The sequence below is a fragment of the Pieris rapae genome, chromosome 20 (assembly GCF_905147795.1).
Source record: "Pieris rapae chromosome 20, ilPieRapa1.1, whole genome shotgun sequence".
Classification (NCBI taxonomy): Eukaryota; Metazoa; Arthropoda; class Insecta; order Lepidoptera; family Pieridae; genus Pieris; species Pieris rapae.
The window spans coordinates 3,997,008-4,019,924 of NC_059528.1; the positions used below are offsets into that span (position 1 = coordinate 3,997,008).

Sequence of the window (22,917 nt, forward strand, 5' to 3'; positions counted from 1 at the left end):
CGACATACGTTTGGACGTTAACAATTAAATTTATAATCAATATAAAATTAAAATAAATATTTTTATATACAGTATCTTGAAGTGTTTAATTATTATATGTTATATTTTGACTATTGTGAGTAATCTATACTGTTCACTATTTTGTCTTATCTTTTTAAAAAAGATTTAACCTTCAAGTTCTATGAAATATAAAAAAAAATGGCGATTAAAAAGAGTGGCGGAGAGTTTATTGCCAGTTCTTCTCTTCCTTTCTACGCCCTTGATTTGAGAACTGGCAGTAAATGTAAAATTAGAAGCATTCAATGTATATTTATTTTTTTGACGTTCATAAGTGTACATTATGTTACCTACATGAATAAATTGAATATCCACTATATTCAATTTATTATTATTATATTATATATTTATTGTAGAGCTTTGGAAATAAATAGCTATTTTCTTTATAACTTTTCCAGGTGAATCGGTCGAAACCGTATTAACAGTAACTGCACCACTAAAAACAGCAGTAGAACCGGCAACACAAACAGTAGACTTTGGTCGTCCAGCGGTATTCACTTGCAGATATGAAGGAAATCCCATTAAGACTATCACCTGGTTAAAAGATGGCAAAGACATGAACCACCATGACCACGTATTAAGGTATGGGTCATATAAAAGGCCCTCCTCCTAGGGAGGCCTATGCTGAAAACCGAGGGTATCGGTGCACGCGTCTACATAGCCAAAGAAAATTTTCTTAAAAAGTGCTGCCGGTTTTTTGAAGAAAAAAAAATAGTATAAAAAAAAACCGACTACATTAAAAACCTGGGATATAGTATGTTTTAAAGAAATTGTTTGTTGCGAAAAAAACGTGTAAAAAATATTAATTTTGGTCATAAACATAACTTCCATCTTTCTCATTCACGATAAATGAAGCTATTGCTACACAAAATAACAAACGTCATCTACTCTATGCGCTAATGAAAATGTTTCTTCACCGTGTTTACCTCTTAATTCCAGGATCGAGTCAGTAAAGAAAGAAGATAAGGGAATGTACCAGTGCTTCATCAGAAATGATCAAGAAAGTGCCGGAGCTAGCGCTGAATTGAAATTAGGAGGACGATGTACGTATCAATTGTTTATTAAGATTTCTTATAAAACTTTACGTATACAATATTGTGAGAAATCAGAAGAAAGACAATTTAAAAGAAATGTTGTGTGGTTTTATGAAACCAAGGTAAAAGAAAATTTTTGGAATCCATTAAAAATATCCAATATAAAATCGCTTTATCAATATCATAATTTTATACTTGGAAAATTGGAATGATAATGGGACTAATAAAAGTCCAACTGATATTTTTATTGAATTGAATACAACATACATAATACTTAACAATTATTTAGATTATATACACATGTTAAAATAGCGTGGAGCACTGGCACAAATGAATAATAGTCTATACACTACACGGTCAGCTGCTGCGAACTATGTGCGCCGCCATATTGGCCTTGGCTGCTATGACGAGCTCCTATCACTTTATCCCTACTCCGCGGCCGACCGTCACGCGACATGCGCCACACAGACCAAATAGTTTGAGACTGTAATAAAAGTTTCACTTTAAAAATATAAACTCATAACTAAACCACAGAACAGTTTTTGTAAACTGTTGCTGTATTTCCAAAGATATTAACACTTTCACCACATTTAGTAACGTCCGCACAACACGACGCCACGGCTTTTATTCCACGTTCAGCCTTCCTACCATCAATAATTTGCGACATCTAACAATATATTGTACCAAATAGGACCATATAAGTCTAACTTTTGATTGACACATTACGTATGACGTCACCATGGTATTGTAAAACACACCCGAAAGATTCAATTTCGAGCAGATTTAGTGAATGTAAGGACTGGCTCACGAATAACTGTTTTTTACTATAATCGACTTCCAAACCTTTTCAGTTGAACCACCACAGATTAGACACAGCTTCTCGGAACAAACTCTACGCTCCGGTCCATCTCTAAGGTTGAAATGTGTTGCATCTGGCAACCCTACACCTGACATCGCATGGCAACTGGATGGAGACAAACTGAACAGCGGCGAAAGACTGCAAATCGGGCAATTTGTAACTGCCGATGGAAATGTTGAATCCCACTTAAATATCTCATCTGTGCACACCAACGATGGAGGACTGTACTCTTGTATCGCGTCTAGCAAGGTTAGTATTTGTTCTAATCTGAAACTTGTATGGACAAGTTACCCACAATAGACATTATATTTATTCTAAAATATGCGACGAAGACAAAAATTGTGAACAAAGTAATAATGAGACAAAAGAACTAAGTAAGTTTTGAGTAATTTTTTATATACTTTTTTAACAAAAACAGGTCACTTGACATAAGTGTTACTACTGTCTCAGGAGCCTATCGCTCTCCAGTTTCATTTATTGATTAGCAATATCGAAAAAAAAATTCAGTGGCGCTACCTTTGTCGGTCTGGATTCCTGTATTGTTTTATGAATTAGGTGATCATTCTCTTGTTTTTGACACACGCCGTCTACCTTTTAGCCGCAACCTGATGACGTTTTTCTACAACATAAAGAAAGTTCATTCATTCAGAATGGTATGCTAAAGCCACTAACAACACTGCCTTCATTGTGTGGAATAACAATAATTTAAATTGATTTTAAGTTATTAACGAGCTCTTAGTCTAAGCTAATAAGAATAATAGATGGCGCTATTCTCAACTTCATACTTTAACGTGTATTTCAGGTTGGCAGCGCATCCCACTCATCGCGCGTAAACGTATACGGACTGCCTTACGTACGGCCAATGAAGAAACGCCCAGTCGTCGCCGGAGACACCCTTATCGCTCACTGCCCAGTTGCTGGATACCCTATTGACTCTATTGTATGGGAACGTGATGGACGGTCAGTAAATTATCCTGCGGTATATGAAATCTGAATTCAAACCTTAATAAATCAACTTCACTTATAAGAAAAGAGCGTACCAATTTTTAAAAGGCCGGCAACGCACTCACGGGCCCTCAGGCATTGAGTTGCTAGGGGCGGCAGTATCACTTAACATGAGCCTCTTTTACTTCCTGTTTTATAAAAATAAACGTCAAATTTCGTTACCCCATAACACTTGTTAATAGGTCTATTTTTTTTTCCTTTAATGACTTGATCTCATACAATTCCAGTGTTCTACCAATCAACCGAAAACAGAAGGTGTTCCCTAACGGCACGTTGGTTATTGAAAACGTAGAACGAATGAGCGACCAAGCCACTTACACGTGCGTTGCTAAGAACTCTCAAGGATACAGCGCAAGGGGACAACTCGAACTACAAGTCATGGGTACGTACTTAATATAAAAAAAAAGTTTGCGTTCAATCAAAAAAAAGTTTAAAAAAAAGTAAAAAAAAACTTTATCGGAAGAACCTAATTTTGATTTTGGTATGGAAGGCATTTTGTTGAGACTGAAACATTACAGTATTATAAAAAAAATTTAATCAATTTGTTCTATAATCCACTTATTTAAACTGAATTTATGTCGAAGAATATTAATTCAAAGTTAATTAATTAAGTTAATTCAAAATTGAAACTTGGTTGTCAAAAATAAAACATAAACCTGAGGGTTAGATGCTAAGTGGACGCAAACTTTTTAAGTAAGTAATATATAATGTATTATTAAAATGTATCGACAGATTCGTTATATAATGTGACATATTGTACTTTATTCTAATACATTTGGCGTTTTAATTCAGAAATGCTCAATTATAAACTCCGAAGAATTAGTCGCTTACTACCCTTCGAATATGTCAAAACTGTAGTATAGTAGGTTCGATTCCTACAAAAAATTTATTACTAAATTTTAATTGTAAGCGACGGAGCTGAGTACGCAAATTAATATTAAAATCGTATAGTGTTGTACGCTATTAATTTATGCTCAGCAATTCTTCGAAGAAGTAATATCATGCATATCCAAAAGTTTTTTTTATCATGCTAATAAGTAATTTAGAAAATTGAAAGTTTCATGATATTCCTTTCATACAATTGTTTAACCAGTTTCTTTCAGAGTTTACATACGGGTAGTTAAATTTAGGTACATAGGATTAAAGTTTATACCCGCCAAAGCTACAACTTGCGCTATATTGCGTCCACACTTAAACAATCTTCTATACAGTTCCCCCACAAATCTTGCCTTTCGAATTTGGCGACGAACCGGCTAACGCCGGAGATATGGCGTCGATTTCCTGCGCAGTTAGCAAGGGCGACCAACCGCTCAATATCTCCTGGATTTTTAATGGACAAATCATATTCCGACACAACGATTTGGGAATAGTTCTAACCAATATCAACAAAAAGACATCGATCCTAAACATTGATTCAGTTAATGGAAGCCACAGAGGCACATACCATTGCGTGGCAACAAATCCAGCCGGTTCTGTTAATCACAGCGCCATTCTAGAAGTCAATGGTACACATAGTGTAACTTCTTTGATGTAGACTGTCCTTCCATATCCCAGCCTTTTGTTCATTGAATGTTCTTTATCAGTCCCTCCTCAAATTACACCTTTCGAATTCGGAGAGGAGGTGCTAAATGAAGGCGAAACCGCCTCCGTGTCATGTGTGATGAGCAAGGGAGATCTACCCGTGACATTCAAATGGCGTTTCAACGGGGAGATTATAAACTCCCACAACAATCTTGGCGTTATTCTCACAACAATCAGCAAGAAAACGTCCATTCTTAACATCGAAGCCGTGAACGCCGTCCATCGCGGCTCGTACACTTGTGAAATCCGAAACGAGGCAGGACAAACAAACCATACCACTGCCCTTAGTGTTAATGGTTCGCTTAATTCATTATATTATTTACTAGTGCTTTTTCTCACTGTACAGTACCTCCCCAAATCTTGCCCTTTGAGTTCGGCGATGAACCCGCGAACGCAGGCGACACGGCATCGGTTCAATGCGTGATGAATAAAGGCGATCTGCCTGCGAACTTTTCCTGGAGTTTAAATGGAAAACTGATATCTCGCGCGAATAGTCTGGGAGTCGCATTGGGAAGCATGAGTCGAAAAATGTCCATCCTCAACATTGACTCGGTGAATGGAACGCATCGGGGGGTGTACGCTTGTCACGTAGAGAATCTAGCCGGACACGTCAATCATAGCGCGACGCTCGAAGTCAACGGTCTATATTTCATATATTATATGTATAGTAAAGTAGTTCTCCCTTAACAGTTTTACCTCAAATCCATCCCTTCACGTTCGGTGACGAGCCTGCTAACGCGGGTGACACAGTCGGCATCCAATGTATGGTGACGAAAGGCGATAGACCAATTAATATCACTTGGCTATTAAACGGGAAACCGATGAATGATATCCCAGGAGTAACAATCACTAAAATTGGCCATAAATCTAGTAGCCTATCAATAGACGCAGTTTCCTTCGTGCATACAGGAGCGTACACCTGTTTTGCCTCAAATCAAGCTGGCCACGCTAATATATCAACAGACTTGGTAGTTAATGGTAAATTTTAAAACGTACATTTTTGCTTTGATATCGCAAGTTCGTTTGCATTTGTCCCTTTCCCTGTCCATGTAATTATAACTCTGTCGCGATGTAGCATAGTTTATATTCCAAGGAATCCTTTATTTATCGCTGTCACAGTTGCACCACAGGTAACACCATTCGATTTTGGCGAGGAAATCCTAAACGCTGGCGATACGGTGTCGCTAACGTGTACTGTAGGAAAGGGTGATCTGCCATTAAAAATTCACTGGCAGCTTAACGACGAAATACTTAATTCGGGAAATGGTATTTTCATCAATAGAAATGGAAAGAGAATATCGGTACTAAGCATTGAGAATGTTCAGCATGAACATATTGGAAACTATACGTGTATAGCTGAAAATGAAGCGGGTTCCAGTTGTCACAGTGCACTTCTCAACGTTAACGGTATCTTCAAATGAAAAACACTTCTATCAGCAGTCGCTTTTACACGCACTAATTAATGTTTGTGTTTTTTTATATATTTATTCATTACCCCATATCTCACGCCCACAACCCATAAATTATCCAAACGCTTTAACTGATTTAATTTCACTTTGTAAAAAAACAGTTGCGCCACAAGTAATGCCTTTCGATTTCGGAACTGATCCTGCTAACGATCAAGAAATGGTTGTTGTCATATGTACCGTAAGCAAGGGCGACCTTCCTCTTGTCATCCAATGGTATTTTAATGGGAAACCTCTCAAGTCGGAAACAAATGGCGTATTACTAACGAACTCCAGACGTACAAGTCAGCTTACAATTGAATCTGTAACTCATCACAATCAAGGAAATTACACGTGTTTTGTAAAAAATCAAGCAGGAAGCGTAAATCACACAGCTGAACTTTACGTCAATGGTACTTCAATCGATCCTAATTTTATTGCTTAGTTAATTTTGTTGTTTCCATTTCCTTCACAGTCCCGCCACAGATAATTCCTTTCGAATTCGGTGAAGACACAGTGAATGCCCAGGAAATGGTGTTAGTGACTTGTACGGTTAGCAAAGGCGATTTACCCTTATTGATAGAATGGTATTTCAACGGGAATAAAGTTAAATCAGGTGACATCGGAGTTACTCTATTGAATACGAAACGGACAAGCCAACTCAGTATTGAATCTGTAACTCACCAAAACCAAGGCAATTATACGTGCGTAGTCAGGAACCAGGCTGGTGCTCTGAACCACACTTCTCAACTGTTTGTCAACGGTATCAGTTCTTGAATATTGAATTTATTATACGTAGTAGTCTTCCTCAAGCCAATTCCTTCCTGTCCTGTATACGTAACTTTGGCGGGCTATAAAACACGACAACGATTGTTACTAAACAAAAGAACGTTTATTCCAGTGGCACCTATCATAACGCCTTTCGATTTCGATGAATCAGTATTTTTCGGTGAAGGAGTCCAAGTTACTTGTCACGTACCAAAAGGAGATACGCCTTTAAATTTCAAGTGGAGTTTTAGCGGAGGAGATGTGAGTTCTCTGTCAGGGATAAACATAATAAATGCCGGGGACAGGGGTTCAGTTCTCATTGTAGGTGCCGTTACAGCTAAACATTCTGGCAATTACACATGCACAGCATCTAATACAGTTGCCAAGGCTAGCCATCACGCAACGCTCAATGTCAAGGGTATACGTTCATTGTAAAAATTGTCCGCTTTTCAGTTTTGTTTATCCACTATTCCAAAATTATTGTCGTAAACGTAGCGTATTCCACTAGTATATTTATTTGACTTCACAGTGGCACCGATCATATCTCCTTTCGAATTTGATGAAGCTGTATTTTATGGTGAAAGTATTCAAGTTATGTGTCAAACTACAAAGGGTGACACTCCCATAACTTTTACCTGGTCGTTCGGATCTCGGCCCCTGCAGCAAAAAGATGCTGTCATAATCACAAAAGTAGGCGCCAGAAGTTCTATTTTAGCTATACCTTCGGTCACGGAAAAACATAGCGGAAATTATACTTGCACTGCTTCCAATATTGTTGCAAACACAAACTACACTGCTTCACTACACGTTCAGGGTACAATACAAACATTTTACTAGTTTCTGTGTTCTTTGTTTTTATTTCTTTTATATTTTATTTGCCAGTTCCTCCACATATCGTTCCGTTCGAGGCTGAGGAGCCAGTATTTGCCGGGGAGTCTGTACAGTTAAATTGCCACGTTTCTAAAGGCGATACACCTCTTACTATTACATGGAGTTTTCACGGAAAAGAACTATCTTCTCATGAAGGAATTACTACTACGAAGATTGGTCAACGAACGTCGTTATTAACGATATCTAGTGCCATGGCTGGTCACAGTGGCGAATATTCGTGTCACGCCGCTAACCATGCTGGCCTCGCTCTACACTCGACTTCCGTCAATGTTCACGGTATCTCCCGAACCCCTTCACAAATATACGCACGCTGCACGCTTGCCACAACATTAATTTCGGCTTTCTAAATTAACAGTATTACCATACATCGTGCCCTTTGAAGCGGATGAATCGGTATTCGCTGGTGAATCGGTTCAACTCAACTGTCACGTTTCAAAGGGCGACTTACCCCTTGACATCAAATGGCATTTTCATGGATTTGAAAATTCATCTTCACATCTCGGGATTATGACAACGAAAATGACTTCGCGAACTTCTTTTCTTTCCATTGCTACGGCTAGCGCAAGCCACAGTGGCAATTATACCTGCGTAGCTACCAATAGCGCTGGCTCCACTAACCACTCCACTGTCCTTAATGTTCATGGTCAGTTTCATTTTACATCATTCTTGTCAAACTTTGTTTTGAATAGCTCTTCGATGCTAAAAGATATGCTCACGGAAGAAGCACGAATTCCGTTCGCAAATCTTTCAGCAGCGTGAGCTTGTTACGTTTTTTTGAATCATTTGCCATCTTTTTTTTTTCTGGCTCATTGTTTTTTTGTGCAGTTACACCAAACATTTTACCATTTGACGTCGATCAAGCCTTGTTTTCTGGGGAGTCCGTTCAGATGATGTGTCATATATCAAAGGGGGACACGCCTGTCGAGATTCGGTGGCAATTCAATGGAAGAGCACTTTCTCAAGATCTAGGAACTTTTTCTAAAGTAGGAGACCGATCATCTGTCCTAGTACTACCATCAGTTATGGGATCCCACAGTGGGAACTATAGCTGTATAGCCAAAAACCGTGCTGGAACTACTTCGTATACAACCGTCCTTAAAGTTATTGGTACTTACTATATCAGTGCGGAACGCTTTTGTTATGCGAAAAATATTTTTTAGTTTTAATTTATATCCGTATCCTTAACATCTATTAACTATATTCACATTATCTTTATTAAAGTGGTTCCGTATATCATTCCCTTCGAAGTCGAAGAATCAATATTCGCTGGAGAGTCGGTACACATAACTTGTCATGTATCAAAAGGGGATCGTCCACTTCAAATATCGTGGAGCTTTCAAGGGAACGAAATTCCCTACCATAATAATATGGGTATAACGACAACTAAACTAGGAGAAAAGGCATCCGTTCTAAGCATTCCAACAGCAATGGGACAGCATAGTGGCAACTACACTTGCACGGCAAGCAATCGGGCCGGCCGCGCACATCATTCCGCCGTCGTCAACATTCATGGTACACCATGTCGTCTTAGCTCGTATTAGAATATCCTGAATTAGATGAAACCGACTGGAAGTCGCGTTGACATTGCAAATGCACGTTAGAAATTTTTAGTTTTCATTTGTTTTCTTTTCATTAGTTCCACCCCATATAATGCCATTCGAGGTAGAAGAATCAGTTTACTTTGGAGAATCAGTCCAGATGACATGCCATGCTAGCAAAGGAGATCGACCAATGTCTATTTCATGGACTTTTGAGGGCCAAGATCTCTCAACACACTCGGGGATTAAAACTATGAAGATGGCAGAACAGACTTCCTTCTTGTCGATTGCTTCTGTCACCGGGACCCATACCGGCAATTATACTTGTATCGCTAAAAATAGAGCTGGTGAAGATAGATACTCCACGTCTCTTCACGTTAAGGGTATTTTTAGATGATATAACAGCATGTACTTGATATATATTAAAATAACATTGTATCTTTTTCTTTGCTCAGTCGTCCCTCACATCAAACCATTCGAGCTGGACGAAGCCGTATTTGCAGGAGAATCTGTCCACCTAGATTGTCACGTTCCCAAAGGCGATTTTCCTCTTAGTATAACATGGACATTCCAAGGGCAATACATTACTCGTAGATTGGGTGTCAAAACGACAAAATTGAGTGAACGCGTGTCAGTATTAGACGTTCCCACCGTGACAGATATTAATAGTGGAAACTACACGTGCACGGCAAGCAATAAAGCAGGAGTCGTTAATCACACAGCTGTTCTCAACGTAATCGGTATTCAAATTGAATCAATCCTAATATTTGCTTGCTTTTCGTTTAGTTCCTCCCGTGGTCCAACCATTTTCATTCGGAGAAGTCGCTCTCAACTCCGGTCAAGTGGTAACAGCAGCTTGCTCGGTTATTGAAGGAGATCACCCACTACATTTACGTTGGCTTTTTGATAATGAAGCAATCAAACCTAGATCAGGTGTTACGGTTTTTAATATTGGAGAAAGAAGCGCAATTTTAAGTATCGGTTCAGTGGTTCATAGTCATGCAGGCAATTACACGTGCGTCGCAGAAAATGAAGCAGGATTTGATTCGCACTCTTCAACTCTAATTATTAACGGTGCTTACTATTTCGCGATAATAATTATAATTTACGTTTTAGCCTAGTTGTAATGTTGTATATTTCTTATTATTCATATTCAGTTAATGTTTCATTGTTGATAGTATTCAATTATATTTTCAGTACCTCCTAACATAATACCATTCTCTTTCGGCGATAAACCCGCAAACGTGGGTGAATATTTGCAAGCAGCGTGTACTGTTAATTTTGGAGATTTTCCATTAACTATAACGTGGACGTTTAATGGACAATTAGTATCACAAAGAAACAATAATTACTTACTGTCGAATTCTAAACGTAGTAGCTTACTAATAATCGAATCGGTTGACGCAAAACATGCTGGTTCTTATACATGCGTTGGAGAAAATCGTGCGGGACGAACGACTCATTCTACTGACCTAGTCGTTTACGGTTAGTCGATAGCTGAATAGTAGAATACTAGTTTATATCAACTTAGACATCATTTGTTTCAGTTCCTCCAAAGATAGCACCTTTTTCTTTTGGGCCAGAACCGGCCTTCCTGGGAGATTATTTTGCGTTGCAATGCATAATCACCCACGGTGATCAACCCGTAAAAATAGAATGGACTCTTAATAATCAGTCGGCTAGAATAATTCCTGGTGTTCGAATTAGCAACAATGACCGAAGAAGTAGTGTACTAACTATAGAATCTATAGCTGCATCACATGCGGGGTTATATAATTGTACGGCCACCAACGCCGGAGGTGTTGTTTCACACACAACAGAACTTGTTGTAAGGGGTGCGAATGTTTAATTATTTAATGAGATTACGCTTTGTTCTACCTATCGTGTACTTTCATAATACTTTTCTGAATGTTTCGCTTCATTGTAAATTTTTGCTATCCCAGTACCACCGTTGATAGTACCGTTTACGTTCGGAGATACACCGTCGAATCCTGGTGATGCTGTGGTCGTCAATTGTGTCGCAACTAAAGGAGATATGCCTCTCGAAATATCCTGGACGTTTAGCAGCGAAACAATAGATTCCAATATGCACCGAGACATCACGACGACGCCGTTGGGTCCCCGTGCTTCTGTACTCACAATAAATTCTGTGAGCGCAAATCATCAAGGGAACTACACTTGTATCGTTCAAAACGCCGCTGGGCGTGTTGAGCACGCGGCAACTCTCATCGTTAATGGCACGTTTATAAATCTTGATTACGATACAATTATCAAAATATAAGAGAAATATAAGAGAACTAACATCACCAATTGAGCACCAAAATACCCGACCTATATACACATCTTTACATTCTGAAATTGCTAACATTGCTTGCCTATAGATAAATAATCCACTATTCTGTGGTTGGTTCCAGTTCTACCCCGAATTGTTCCGTTTTCGTTTGAATCTCCACTATACGCGGGCCAAGCGACTCAATTGACCTGCCTTATTTCGGAAGGCGATCTTCCCCTAGACATTCAGTGGTACTTTGAAGGGCGGCCTTTAAAAGAAATAGCCGAAGTCTCAGCAACTAAAATAGCAAAAAGGGCATCACTACTTCTAATTGACCCAGCAGTGTGGTCAAATAGTGGCACTTATACATGTGTTGTCCGCAATCCTGCGGGCTCGTCCAACTATTCCGCCTCGTTAGAAGTACATGGTACATAACACCTCAATATGTGTAATCTGATATATCTCCAAGCACGGCCAAAGCTTTGCGTAGTTTACATACTGATGTGTGCTTTTAAACAAGTTAATAAAAAATATGTTCGACTCATCAAACATGTAATTCCAATGCATATCTGAATAACGTTGCGATAGAGTTAATACAGTTTAGTTAGGATCAAATGAATAGAACTGTTCCTAGGAACCGACTGCGGCTATCATCGACGATATCACCTGTCTTCCTCTTCCTGCATTTTTACTAATCCCTCCATTTCCTCAGTCCTGTCTTAGACATTAGTTTTATTTGCATTATAATTTTGCTTCATGTCTTGCTTTACTAACATTTGTTGAAATAATAATATTACTGATGATTAAAATAAATCCGTTTTATTTCAACAATAAATGCTGCTGGTGCTTGTTTTATTATTTTTGTTTTGTTCGGTAGTTAGTTGGGCTTCAGGTTATTTTTGCATAACAATAAGTTTATAAGTTAAAAGCTTCTATGGCAAGCTTTCGAATCATCTCACGTGTTACTCAATGTTTTGTTATAATGTTAAGAAATATATAAAGTCGTAATCACCTAAATACATATAGAGGCTTTTAATTTAAATGGTAACGTGATAAAACTGGAAAATTATAGTTTATAAATTAAAGGAATAAATTTACAATTATAATAGTTACTTACATTTTCCAGTCAATCACAATACTAAATACTTTGCAGGAACAATATTTAAAAATCTTTCAAAATTAGTTTTAATTAAGCTTATCCTACGTGTCAAGTAAAATTTATTATATTCCATTCAGTGTACTAAGATTTGTATTAAAATTTAATAGAAATACTGTTCCTGTGTAGTAATGAATATTAAACATTTTATTTGATTCAATAAAGAACACTATAGTGGCGCAGCAAAAGCTTCTGAACCATTTCAAAGACTTATAGTTAGTTATTCAATTAAATTACCATAGCAAGGTGATCAACCACTTCTTTGTATAAAACAATTGAAAGAATACAAATGCCACAGTTTTGAATTTAGAAAATTTGAATGTTTACAATATGTATAACGCATACAAATAGCTATAATATATCGTAAATATTTTAGTTCCTCCCCGTTGGATTTTGGAACCCACTGACAAAGCTTTTGCTCAAGGTTCAGATGCTAAAGTTGAATGTAAAGCTGATGGCTTCCCTAAGCCCCAAGTCACATGGAAGAGGGCTGAAGGTAAATTATCAATATTGCAATATCAAGTGAAATTGTTTTTACTAAAAATAATTTCTTCAAACCCAGTTTGTCTTTGGTCAGTCTTGTCTTTGCTTACTATAAAATTGTATAGAGTCTTTTTGTGTATTTGTAAATGTAATATCAGTTTACTTAGGTGAATTTTCATATATGCACACAATAATCATATGTTTTATTACTATTATTGTGGGATAACACATAAAGCAATCGAGCAACATCAGGATATTTCCGTTTTGTTAAAAAATTAAATATGTATGTATGTGAATAGATTTGCAATAAGTTTTTTTATAGGTGATACGCCAGGCGATTACAAAGACCTTAAACCCAACAACCCAAATGTTAAAGTTGAGGATGGAACATTGGCCATTACTAATATTCAAAAGACGAACGAGGGTTATTATTTGTGTGAGGCTGTAAACGGAATCGGTTCTGGATTGTCTGCCGTCATTTTGATCAGCGTTCAAGGTAAGTTCTACTGCGTATTATTAATAAAGGTGCGTTAGAGTGCAGCCACACGATGCGGCACCGCACCGCAATTATTTCTATATAGGTTGCGCGCGTTGCGGTTGGGCAATATCTTTTACCCCTCGTCTCGTCTCGCAAGTCCGGCGCGCTTGCGATGTGACGCCGCGTCACACAACGCGTTGTGTGACATGGTATAGTAATTTGTATGTAGGATGACGTTGCGGCAACGCTCCGGCGCCGTACCGCACAGTTACCGCATCATGTGGCCGCGCTCTTTCGTGGTTCAATTAACATATTATTGCAGACATTCAGAGCTGCTCTTCTCTACAACTTAAAATGTGCCGGTTGGCGAGTATAGCTTTTTTATATGCGGCGAGTATAGCTCAACCTATGATAATATGCACTAGAGTCTTGAACTTATTTTGGGTCTTACGCATACGTCATACGCAGTCAATAATTAAAATCACTTTATAGGCACAGTGTGACAGAGATAACGCTATACTAATAACACTATCTCTTTCCAGAATTATCATAAGACGTATTTTATTAAGGACATTGACTAGCGTGACCTATGTGAACTTATATTTCTATGTAATCATTGGAACAAACTATTTTCAGCTCCACCACAATTCGAAATTAAAATGAGGAACCAGACTGCTCGACGAAGTGAACCCGCGGTACTTCAGTGTCAGGCTAAGGGTGAAAAGGTAATGTTTATTTTGTATGTCTATATGTCATATACGTAATCACAGTAAGTGACATCTGACATCTGACATTAATTGCGTGTGGTTTCATAGGTACTTACGGTTGGAACGGTCCATATAGTAAACAAAAAAAACTTTGTTAGCCTCGTCTCACCTCCCTCGTACGAGCAAAAAACTGGGACGGCTGTAGAGCATGCGGAAAATAATAAACTGCTCAAATATAAGAGTATTTCCTTCAACTCCGATTTGGTTCCCTTTGGAGTAGATATTCTTAAACATATAGTTCAAGTGCACATACGCTAATTAAACATATAAGTTAGCGCCAAGTAGATATATAGTACCGGTAACCCTAGAGCTTTAACCCAAAATAAAAATAAAATAATTGTACCTCAGTTTATACTTAGTTACATACCCTTAATCGAAAAATAGACTATACAGCACAGATTAAATATAGAAATAAGAAAAACGTTTGAGAATTTTTGTTATAGTGTAAATATGCATATTTCTGTAACAGAATACTAAAAAGCTATATATATCAGAATACAATGACAATAACTAATAAGCTAATCTTTCCAGCCAATTGGAATCATCTGGAACATGAACAACAAACGTCTTGAGCCCAAATCGGACCCACGATACACGATCCGCGAGGAAATCTTGCCCGGTGGTGTTGTTTCCGACTTGAGCATCAGACGTACTGAACGATCTGACAGCGCTCTCTTCACCTGTGTTGCTACCAACGCCTTCGGCTCTGACGATACCAGCATCAATATGATCATTCAAGGTTAGTAATGTTTTATATGACGGAGCAAACGGGCTGGCGGTATTTGATGCGTTGCCGGCCTTTTAAGTTTTTGTACGCCCATTTCTACAACCCTAATAAAAGACTGGCTTATGAACATGCCTTATGCACTGTTAGAGCTGCTTTTGAGACCCACGATGTAAATACACTTTACTCATTCACTCACTCATTCACTCTCTCACACATTTACACCCACACACTTATGCACTCAGGTGTGATGATAACGGTTCAAAAAAGAAAAATAAAAAGGAAACGGTTCAAAAAATAGGTTAGGTTATTAGACATTATTTATGTCATTATTTTAAATAATTAAGTTTGTTTATGGAAGACCTGGGATCAGGTATTTTTTACTTAAAAGGCTACCAAATCTTATACTTGGAAAAGAAAATGTACTTAAAATGAATAGAGACTTTTTATTATTATTATTCTTAAAGGTGATCTAATTAACATCTTTACTAAAATGCATTTATGACTTGTATTGTAGATATTATAATTAAAATAATAAAATCCATTTAATTCCATATTATTCGAAAATACATATCAAATGAGTGTTAGTTTTTATTATACTCTTTGTCTATGTTAGTTTATTGTTATTTTTGTTACTTTATGTACGGCATTATGGACCCCTTTAGATTAAAGCCCTTCTATAAAACTTTGCATTTGGATCTGTTATTAGCTCTAACCATCCATTTCTCCCTAGAAATGGGAGAAGTCATTTTTATTTTATTTTTAATATTTGTACTCCTACAGCTAACACAAAATACATATAATATCAAACAAATACACCGAGAACATAGCCACAGATGGAATACATGATATGTTATAACTAAAAAGATTTACAAAAAGGAACAAACAAACAAAGTATTCAATACAATTAACTTATTAATTAGATTAAATTTAATTAATTAAGCCTAAATTGGTTGTGTATGGTGTAAAGTGTGGGTGTGTACGTGATGGTGTGTATGTGTGTCGTGCTTATGATGTAGATTTGGTTGTTGGATTTGGTAAATTTTCTCAACCTTCAAAACAAGCAAGTGCAGGAACGACAAAGGAAATAAAGGAAGTAACGATGAGCCTACTCGTTTAGCGTTGCAGAAAGTTCTAGAGTCATAAAAAATATATGATTTCAGAGGTACCCGAAGCCCCCTATGGTTTGAAGGTATTGGACAAATCAGGAAGAACAGTTCAATTATCTTGGGCCGCACCGTACGATGGAAACTCTCCGATCAAGAAGTTCCTCATTGAATACAAACGCGCAAAGGGCAACTGGGAAAAGGATATCGACAGGTTTGTTCACGTAAATAAAAGCAATCTGTGGCGCTACTACCTTTTTAGGTCTTGGCCTCAGATTCCTGTATCTGTTTCATGATGATGATTTGTTAATCTAATAGGCAGGAGGCTTCCGGTGCCTGAAACCTGCCGTCGACTTTTTGGGTCTAAGGCAATTTGGGTTTCACGAGATATCCTTCACCATTCGAGCGAATATTAAATGCGCACATAGAATGAAGTCCTTTGGTGCACAACCGGGGCTTGAACCTGATACCACTAGGCCGGCAATACTTTGATTCACGTAATTAATAATTATAAAAACACAATTTTTCAAGGATCTTAATGCTAGTGTACAAAAATAGACGCAGCTTTTTGAAGAATTAATGCTTCTATCTTACATGAGACACAAAATCAAATCATCGAGGTATATAGCAGAAAATTAGCTTAAAAACTATACTTTTTCACAAATTGTATACAACATTATATGATGGATAATATATGTTGTATACAATAATAACTATCCCTCAAATAAAGAATGACAATTATTTACATACATTAATAAATAGTTGTAACTTATCATGTATAAAGATTTTGTGAGAAAATAAAATAAAGATTATTATTATTATGGATTAATTAATTAATTCAAATCACATTACAAACTTTTACTAAAATACTCAAAAACAATATCTTGTTAAGCTGTCCTATACTCATACAGAAAACATTCTTATTGTACAAAAATAGTATAGATATAATAATGTGTTATGTAGAATTAATAAAGCAATACTGTTAAGATGTGAAAAAGAAGAGTCTGGCTGCCCACAACACAAGGAGTGTGGGGGCCAGTGCACTCTACTTTATCGAAATATTTCTGTATATTGTGTCTAATAAAGAATAAAGAACTTTTCCTTGCATAATAACAAAAGAAACCCGAAAATTGAACTTAAATATGATCTTAGCTGCCACAGGAAATCCTGTGGTGGGAGCTAGTTTTTTTTATAGAACAGGGGGCAAACGGGCAGGAGGCACTTATTTTTTTAACTAAACCTTTTTTTTAAAACAAATATAATGAATTGCAGAGTACTGGTCCCAGGAGACGCAACAGAAGCCGGTGTATTCAGCCTCCGTCCCGCCACAGCCTACCACATTCGTATCGTTGCTGAAAATGAGCTTGGAACCTCTGAACCATCCGAAACCGTTACCATTATCACGGCGGAAGAAGCTCCCACTGGAATGCCCCAAGACGTCAAAGTCGATGCTGCTGATAAGCACACCCTCAGGGTTACATGGAAACCACCCCCACCTCAGGACTGGAATGGCGAACTTCAAGGGTGAGTCGCAGGATCTCTGCTTTTACCAATCGACTAATGATATTCACAAATATTTTTTAAGACTCGTAGAAAAAAGAAGAATCGTCAAAAAAATATTGATATATCGCTTGCACTTAATATAAGAATTAGCTTGGGGCCATCCCATCATCCAATTTGTCCCTCCTTTAGAGAAATGAGCTTTGACCAAACGCACCGATATCCAGATTAAGCATTCTGATAATTAAGCTAAGTATAGACTTAGCTTTGATATAGATCAATGGTTGGTCCACTCACACTTTCATATCAATTGATTGAAATCTTTGAAATCAAAAAACAATGGAGTTTTTATAATTTATGAATCGATGGATATTTTTTCACTTCGCGCTTTCTATGTACAGACAATACAGTAAATTTTAGGTACATAAGTTAACTATTTTTTTTTGCCTTAAGAATAGTTTTTTTTTAGTCTGCCTGGCGCTGGCACGCTTTTGTAAATAAATTAGACATTTGCTTGCATTAGAAGATAATTTATTTTATAGGTTTAATTACGAAACAAAACTACAAAGAAAACAGTAAATTATAACAACTTTATGGCAAAGATTAATGTCCAATAAAATGTAAATTAAATTTTATTTCCCAGTTACTACGTTGGTTACAAACTTGCATCAAGCAACAAGTCATTCGTGTTCGAAACGGTTGACATCTCAAAGGAATCTGGCAAAGAACACCATCTCGATATTCTTAACCTCAAGTAAGCTAAACTTCATTAGTATACATCAGATTTATATGGTTTTACTTTTGTAAGGAACAAAAAATACATATCTTTAGCTGTGGACTTCTTTTTATACCTCGCTTATACAAAAATTATTAGAAATTTTCAGTAAGTTTATAATTTTTGTACAGAATTTGTGTTTTTTTTATATTTTTGAAGTGAAACTTCTTTATTGGCGTTGGAAAAAAATTACCGTCATTTTTTCCGTTACGCGCCATCTTTTTCTTGTCCCTACCACGATTGACTTGAAGAGATTTTAAGCCATTAATAACAAAAATTTTGAATAACGATGACAATGATAGTAATAATTCTATTACAATTAATGAAATTCTGCAATAATCGTAGTAGTAATAAGGCAAAATGAAATTATTGTATTATTTGTATTCATGTCTATGATAATAAAAGCCTTTTGTTAAACTTAATCTAATTTAACTTTATTTAACCAATTTTTGTAACGTTGTATATAGTAGACCATTTTTCGAAAAATAAGGTCATAAAGAAGTTTTACTTCTTACGTGTGTACACTAGTACACACTCACATTTTTTTATATCTACAGCTAACATAAATTAATATAAAAAAAAAACAGAAATTAACTTTTATATATATTATTATAAGGAGTCCCTTCAGGCAAGGTTCCGAAGATGCTGGCAGCATTCCCCCTTTGTAATAGCTAGACGTATTCTTTGTCTTGTAGCTGCCAGGTCTTCGGTCTCCTGTGATGTCGACTAACCTTTTTGCTATTTATTTTTTGTATTATATTTCAATAAACAATATCAATTATAAAATCTTTAGATTATTGGACTCATTTCTGCAATATATATTAATCCACAATGAAATAAAATCGTTTATTTGCTAAGATAGTGTAACAATTACATACGGTATGCAAATGTCATTAAGTTTATTATTGCACATAATAGAAGCATTAACATAATGTAATAATAGGAAAGTTAAGTTATTTAGAATTGGTGTCAAACTTATGATCTACTCGCCCACGCTATAAAAACACCTTGCCTTTAAAAACCTAATCACCTTCCCCTTGAAAACGTAATTTCCTTGTTAATGTTTTCAAGGGGAACTTCCAGAAAGGTGATTAAATTTTTTTTTTATAGAACAGAGGGCAAACGGGCAGGAGGCTCACTGGCAGTACCACTTAACATCTTAAGAGATACCGCCGCCCATGGACACTCTCAATGCCAGAGGGCTCGCGAGTGCGTTGCCGACCCTAAGTCGAACTGTTTCGGAAATACTTCAGTGGGCAGCTTATTATATATATAATATATATTATAAGAATATATGCCATGGCGTAACAATTTTTGGAATATAGCGTGATGCAATGTAATTACATAAGTCTGAGATAAATGCTAAACAATTCTCTTTAACAGGACATACACTCAATACGCGATCGTGGTTCAAGCGTTCAACAAGATGGGTTCTGGTCCCGTATCGAACGAAGTCCGAGCCTACACAGCTGAAGGAGCACCCTCTGCCCCGCCCCAAGATGTCCTCTGCACCACGTTGACTGCCCAAACTATTCGCGTATCCTGGGTATCTCCACCTCTCGCCGCCGCTAACGGACTTATCAAGGCATACAAGGTTATCTACGGACCCAGCGAAACTTGGTATGGTAAGTGTTCATAGTATTGTCTTTTATTAACATAACTTTTACACATTTAAAGAAAAACACTTTTTTACGGATTATGAAACCCTACCCCCTACATCTTTTAGTCGATACCAACTCCGGGGAAATAAATACAGATAACACAACATTTTCTACAACTGTAATACTTTTTGACATTTAACACCTTTGTCTTCAGTCACCGTGACCACGCACGCTGTAAAGCACGCGAAACGTCGGTTTAAATTTAAAATTATGTCTAAATAATTATAAGTTTAAATACAATAATACATAACTATAATCCGTAAAAAAGTGTTTTTCTTTAAATGGTAAGTGTTTTTCATAGTTCACTACTAGTACTACTACTACTAGTAGTATAGGTAAATAAGTACACTCATAAACGTCAGAAAATATTTTAAATCAATTGTAAATTACCTGCCAGTTTGCAAGTCAACGCCGAAGAGTAAGAAGAACTGGCATGAAACTTTCCGTAACTCTGTTTAATCGCTAAGTTTTGAGTCATACAAATTGTACTGGAGCAAATCAATCCCAAGGATTAGGATCATTTAAATATTCGTACAATTTATAAAAAGATTTATTGATTTATTTACAAAAGGCTTTGAATTTATTTATAATGTCGCTTGTCGTCGTAAAAACTAATACAATTTCCATATAAGGCGTGTACTATCTTCTGGTATATCTGGTATATTTTAATAATAGCAACTATATACGTATATTTATACGTTATAGATGAAAAAACAAAGGACACTAAGATCACGGCTAGCAGCGAAACAATCCTACACGGTCTCAAGAAATTCACCAACTATTCAATGGAAGTGTTAGCTACTACCAACGGCGGAGATGGCGTCCGAGCAGCACCTATCCATTGTCAGACTGAACAAGATGGTATGTATACTTAACTCTTAAATAAAAATAAATCAGTGGCACTACAACCTCTTTAGGTCTTGGTCTCAGATTTCTGAATCTGTTTCATGATCATTTTTTTAAAACTAATAGGCAAGTAGGTGATCAGCCTCCAGTGCCTGACACACGTCGTCGACTTTTTTGGACTAAGACATGTCGGTTTCCTCACGATTTTACCTTCACCGTTCGAGCAAATGTTAAATACGCACATAGAAAGAAAGTCCATTGGTTCACAGCCGGGGTTCGAACCTACGACCTTAGGTATGAGAGTCGCACGCTTAGGCCAACACGGGTCATTAACTCTTAAATAACATAATTAAATTATCTTATCTATTTTCTTTTAAGAAATTGAATTTATTTTGAAGGCATTTCCATCTGATTTACATTATACCCGTACTACCTTTTATGACTAAAACAACTATTTGAATGAAAGTACTATTCACTTTCTAATCTCTCTGTCAATTTTATTTTTGGTAATATGAAAGAACCTTTTGTTAAAACGGTGTAAAGAGACTTCTTTATTGTTATGTATATGTAACATATATATATATGATTTTTATACACTTATATATTATAGTTCTTGTTATCTTTATACTAAAGATTATTGTTAATATGACAGTACCCGAAGCCCCACGTGCCGTAAAAGCCTTAGTGATGGGAGCCGATTCGATCCTGGTGTCATGGAGACCACCAGCGCAGCCCAACGGAGTCGTCACCCACTACAACGTGTACACTCAAGCACAAAACGCTGAACCTCATCCTAACAAGGTAATATTACGACAAAGTCTTACACAATTGAAAATATAGATTTTTTTTATGAATTCTTCAAACAAGTAGTCAGCAAAGACAAGAAGAATTGTTTAATTGCGAATTTTAGTTACGAATGTATGAAAAGTTGTAATATTTTTAAAAGTATTAAGTTTATGCCCCGCAACACTATGTGGAACCAGCTTCCCACTGAAGTATTTCCGAACCATTCGACTTAGGGACATTCAGAGCGTAACAATTCTTAAAAGGTCGGCAACGCACTTGCGAGCCTTGGCAATGTAAGTTTCCATGGGTATCACTTAGCATCAGATGACCGTGTCCCTTTGCCTTCTATTACATGAAAAAGTGCGATAACGATACTCTTGACACCTTTGAATTATTTTGCTTACAAGTTATCTTATAAAACGCGATAAATCGATCTAACTAGGAAACATTTCTAGAAAATGTCATTTTATTTTTTATTATTCTATCGGTAAGATCAAAAAATATTATTCATATTTCATCATTTTATTAGGATGTAATTCGTACTTAAATATAATGTCCAAAAGACACAATTTATTAAAAAGACAGATACCGGCTCTGACATCCAGGTAGGTACTGAGATTATAAAAGAGATTATAAAATTATTACTTCACCGTACATATCTTTCAATTTTATTGAATATTACATTCATAGTATTTAAAGTATTGAGTGATCTGGAAGTGTGAATTTCTGCTTATTAAATAAATAGTATGTTAGTAATGTGTCAGCGGTTGGAAACTTTAGTTAGAATTAAAGTTTAAACATTTTTTATTTATTTTTGTATATTAATTAATAGGTCCCCGCATCACAAACTAGCTACTCCGCGACAGAACTGAAGGCCGGCCGCTACGACTTCTGGGTAACAGCTTCCACCATCATTGGAGAAGGTCAACCCTCAGCCACCGCATCTTGCAGCGCCAGCGATAAAGGTAAGGAATTCGTGGGCTGATAATTTCATTATATTTACTAAATATTCATTGTTTTTGTGGGTTTTTTTATGTAGTGTTTGATATTATGATAGCAAATCTTTGATTTGTTGATTGACCTCGGATTTCCATTTCTTATTCACCCTAGTTTCTCGAACATTATATTTTTTTTTATAAAAATATAAAAAAGGTACATAATATATAGCATGTAATGCTTTAAAAA

At 36.6% G+C, this 22,917-nt stretch overlaps 1 protein-coding gene across 22 annotated transcripts in view; it reads left to right on the forward strand.

Moving 5' to 3' along the window:
* Nucleotides 1-22,917, forward strand: part of LOC110995490 (Down syndrome cell adhesion molecule-like protein Dscam2) — a 67,320-nt gene that overhangs the window by 33,435 nt on the left and 10,968 nt on the right. For 6 of the 22 annotated variants that reach the window (XM_022262678.2, XM_045632620.1, XM_045632610.1 and 3 more), the window contains exons 9-25: nt 456-639; nt 997-1,100; nt 1,943-2,199; nt 2,753-2,910; nt 3,183-3,337; nt 4,167-4,460; nt 12,983-13,102; nt 13,412-13,585; nt 14,204-14,292; nt 14,866-15,073; nt 16,222-16,378; nt 17,437-17,688; nt 18,308-18,418; nt 19,823-20,064; nt 20,806-20,961; nt 21,599-21,747; nt 22,565-22,697. In XM_022262678.2, the coding sequence (XP_022118370.2) occupies nt 456-639; nt 997-1,100; nt 1,943-2,199; nt 2,753-2,910; nt 3,183-3,337; nt 4,167-4,460; nt 12,983-13,102; nt 13,412-13,585; nt 14,204-14,292; nt 14,866-15,073; nt 16,222-16,378; nt 17,437-17,688; nt 18,308-18,418; nt 19,823-20,064; nt 20,806-20,961; nt 21,599-21,747; nt 22,565-22,697 (2,943 nt within the window). Of the gene's footprint in view, nt 1-455; nt 640-996; nt 1,101-1,942; nt 2,200-2,752; nt 2,911-3,182; nt 3,338-4,166; nt 4,461-5,226; nt 5,515-5,655; nt 5,944-7,631; nt 7,917-9,633; nt 9,919-10,725; nt 11,014-11,121; nt 11,416-12,982; nt 13,103-13,411; nt 13,586-14,203; nt 14,293-14,865; nt 15,074-16,221; nt 16,379-17,436; nt 17,689-18,307; nt 18,419-19,822; nt 20,065-20,805; nt 20,962-21,598; nt 21,748-22,564; nt 22,698-22,917 lie in introns of all 22 variants that reach the window. The other 16 variants (XM_045632619.1, XM_045632618.1, XM_045632621.1 and 13 more) reach the window with 6 other exon arrangements.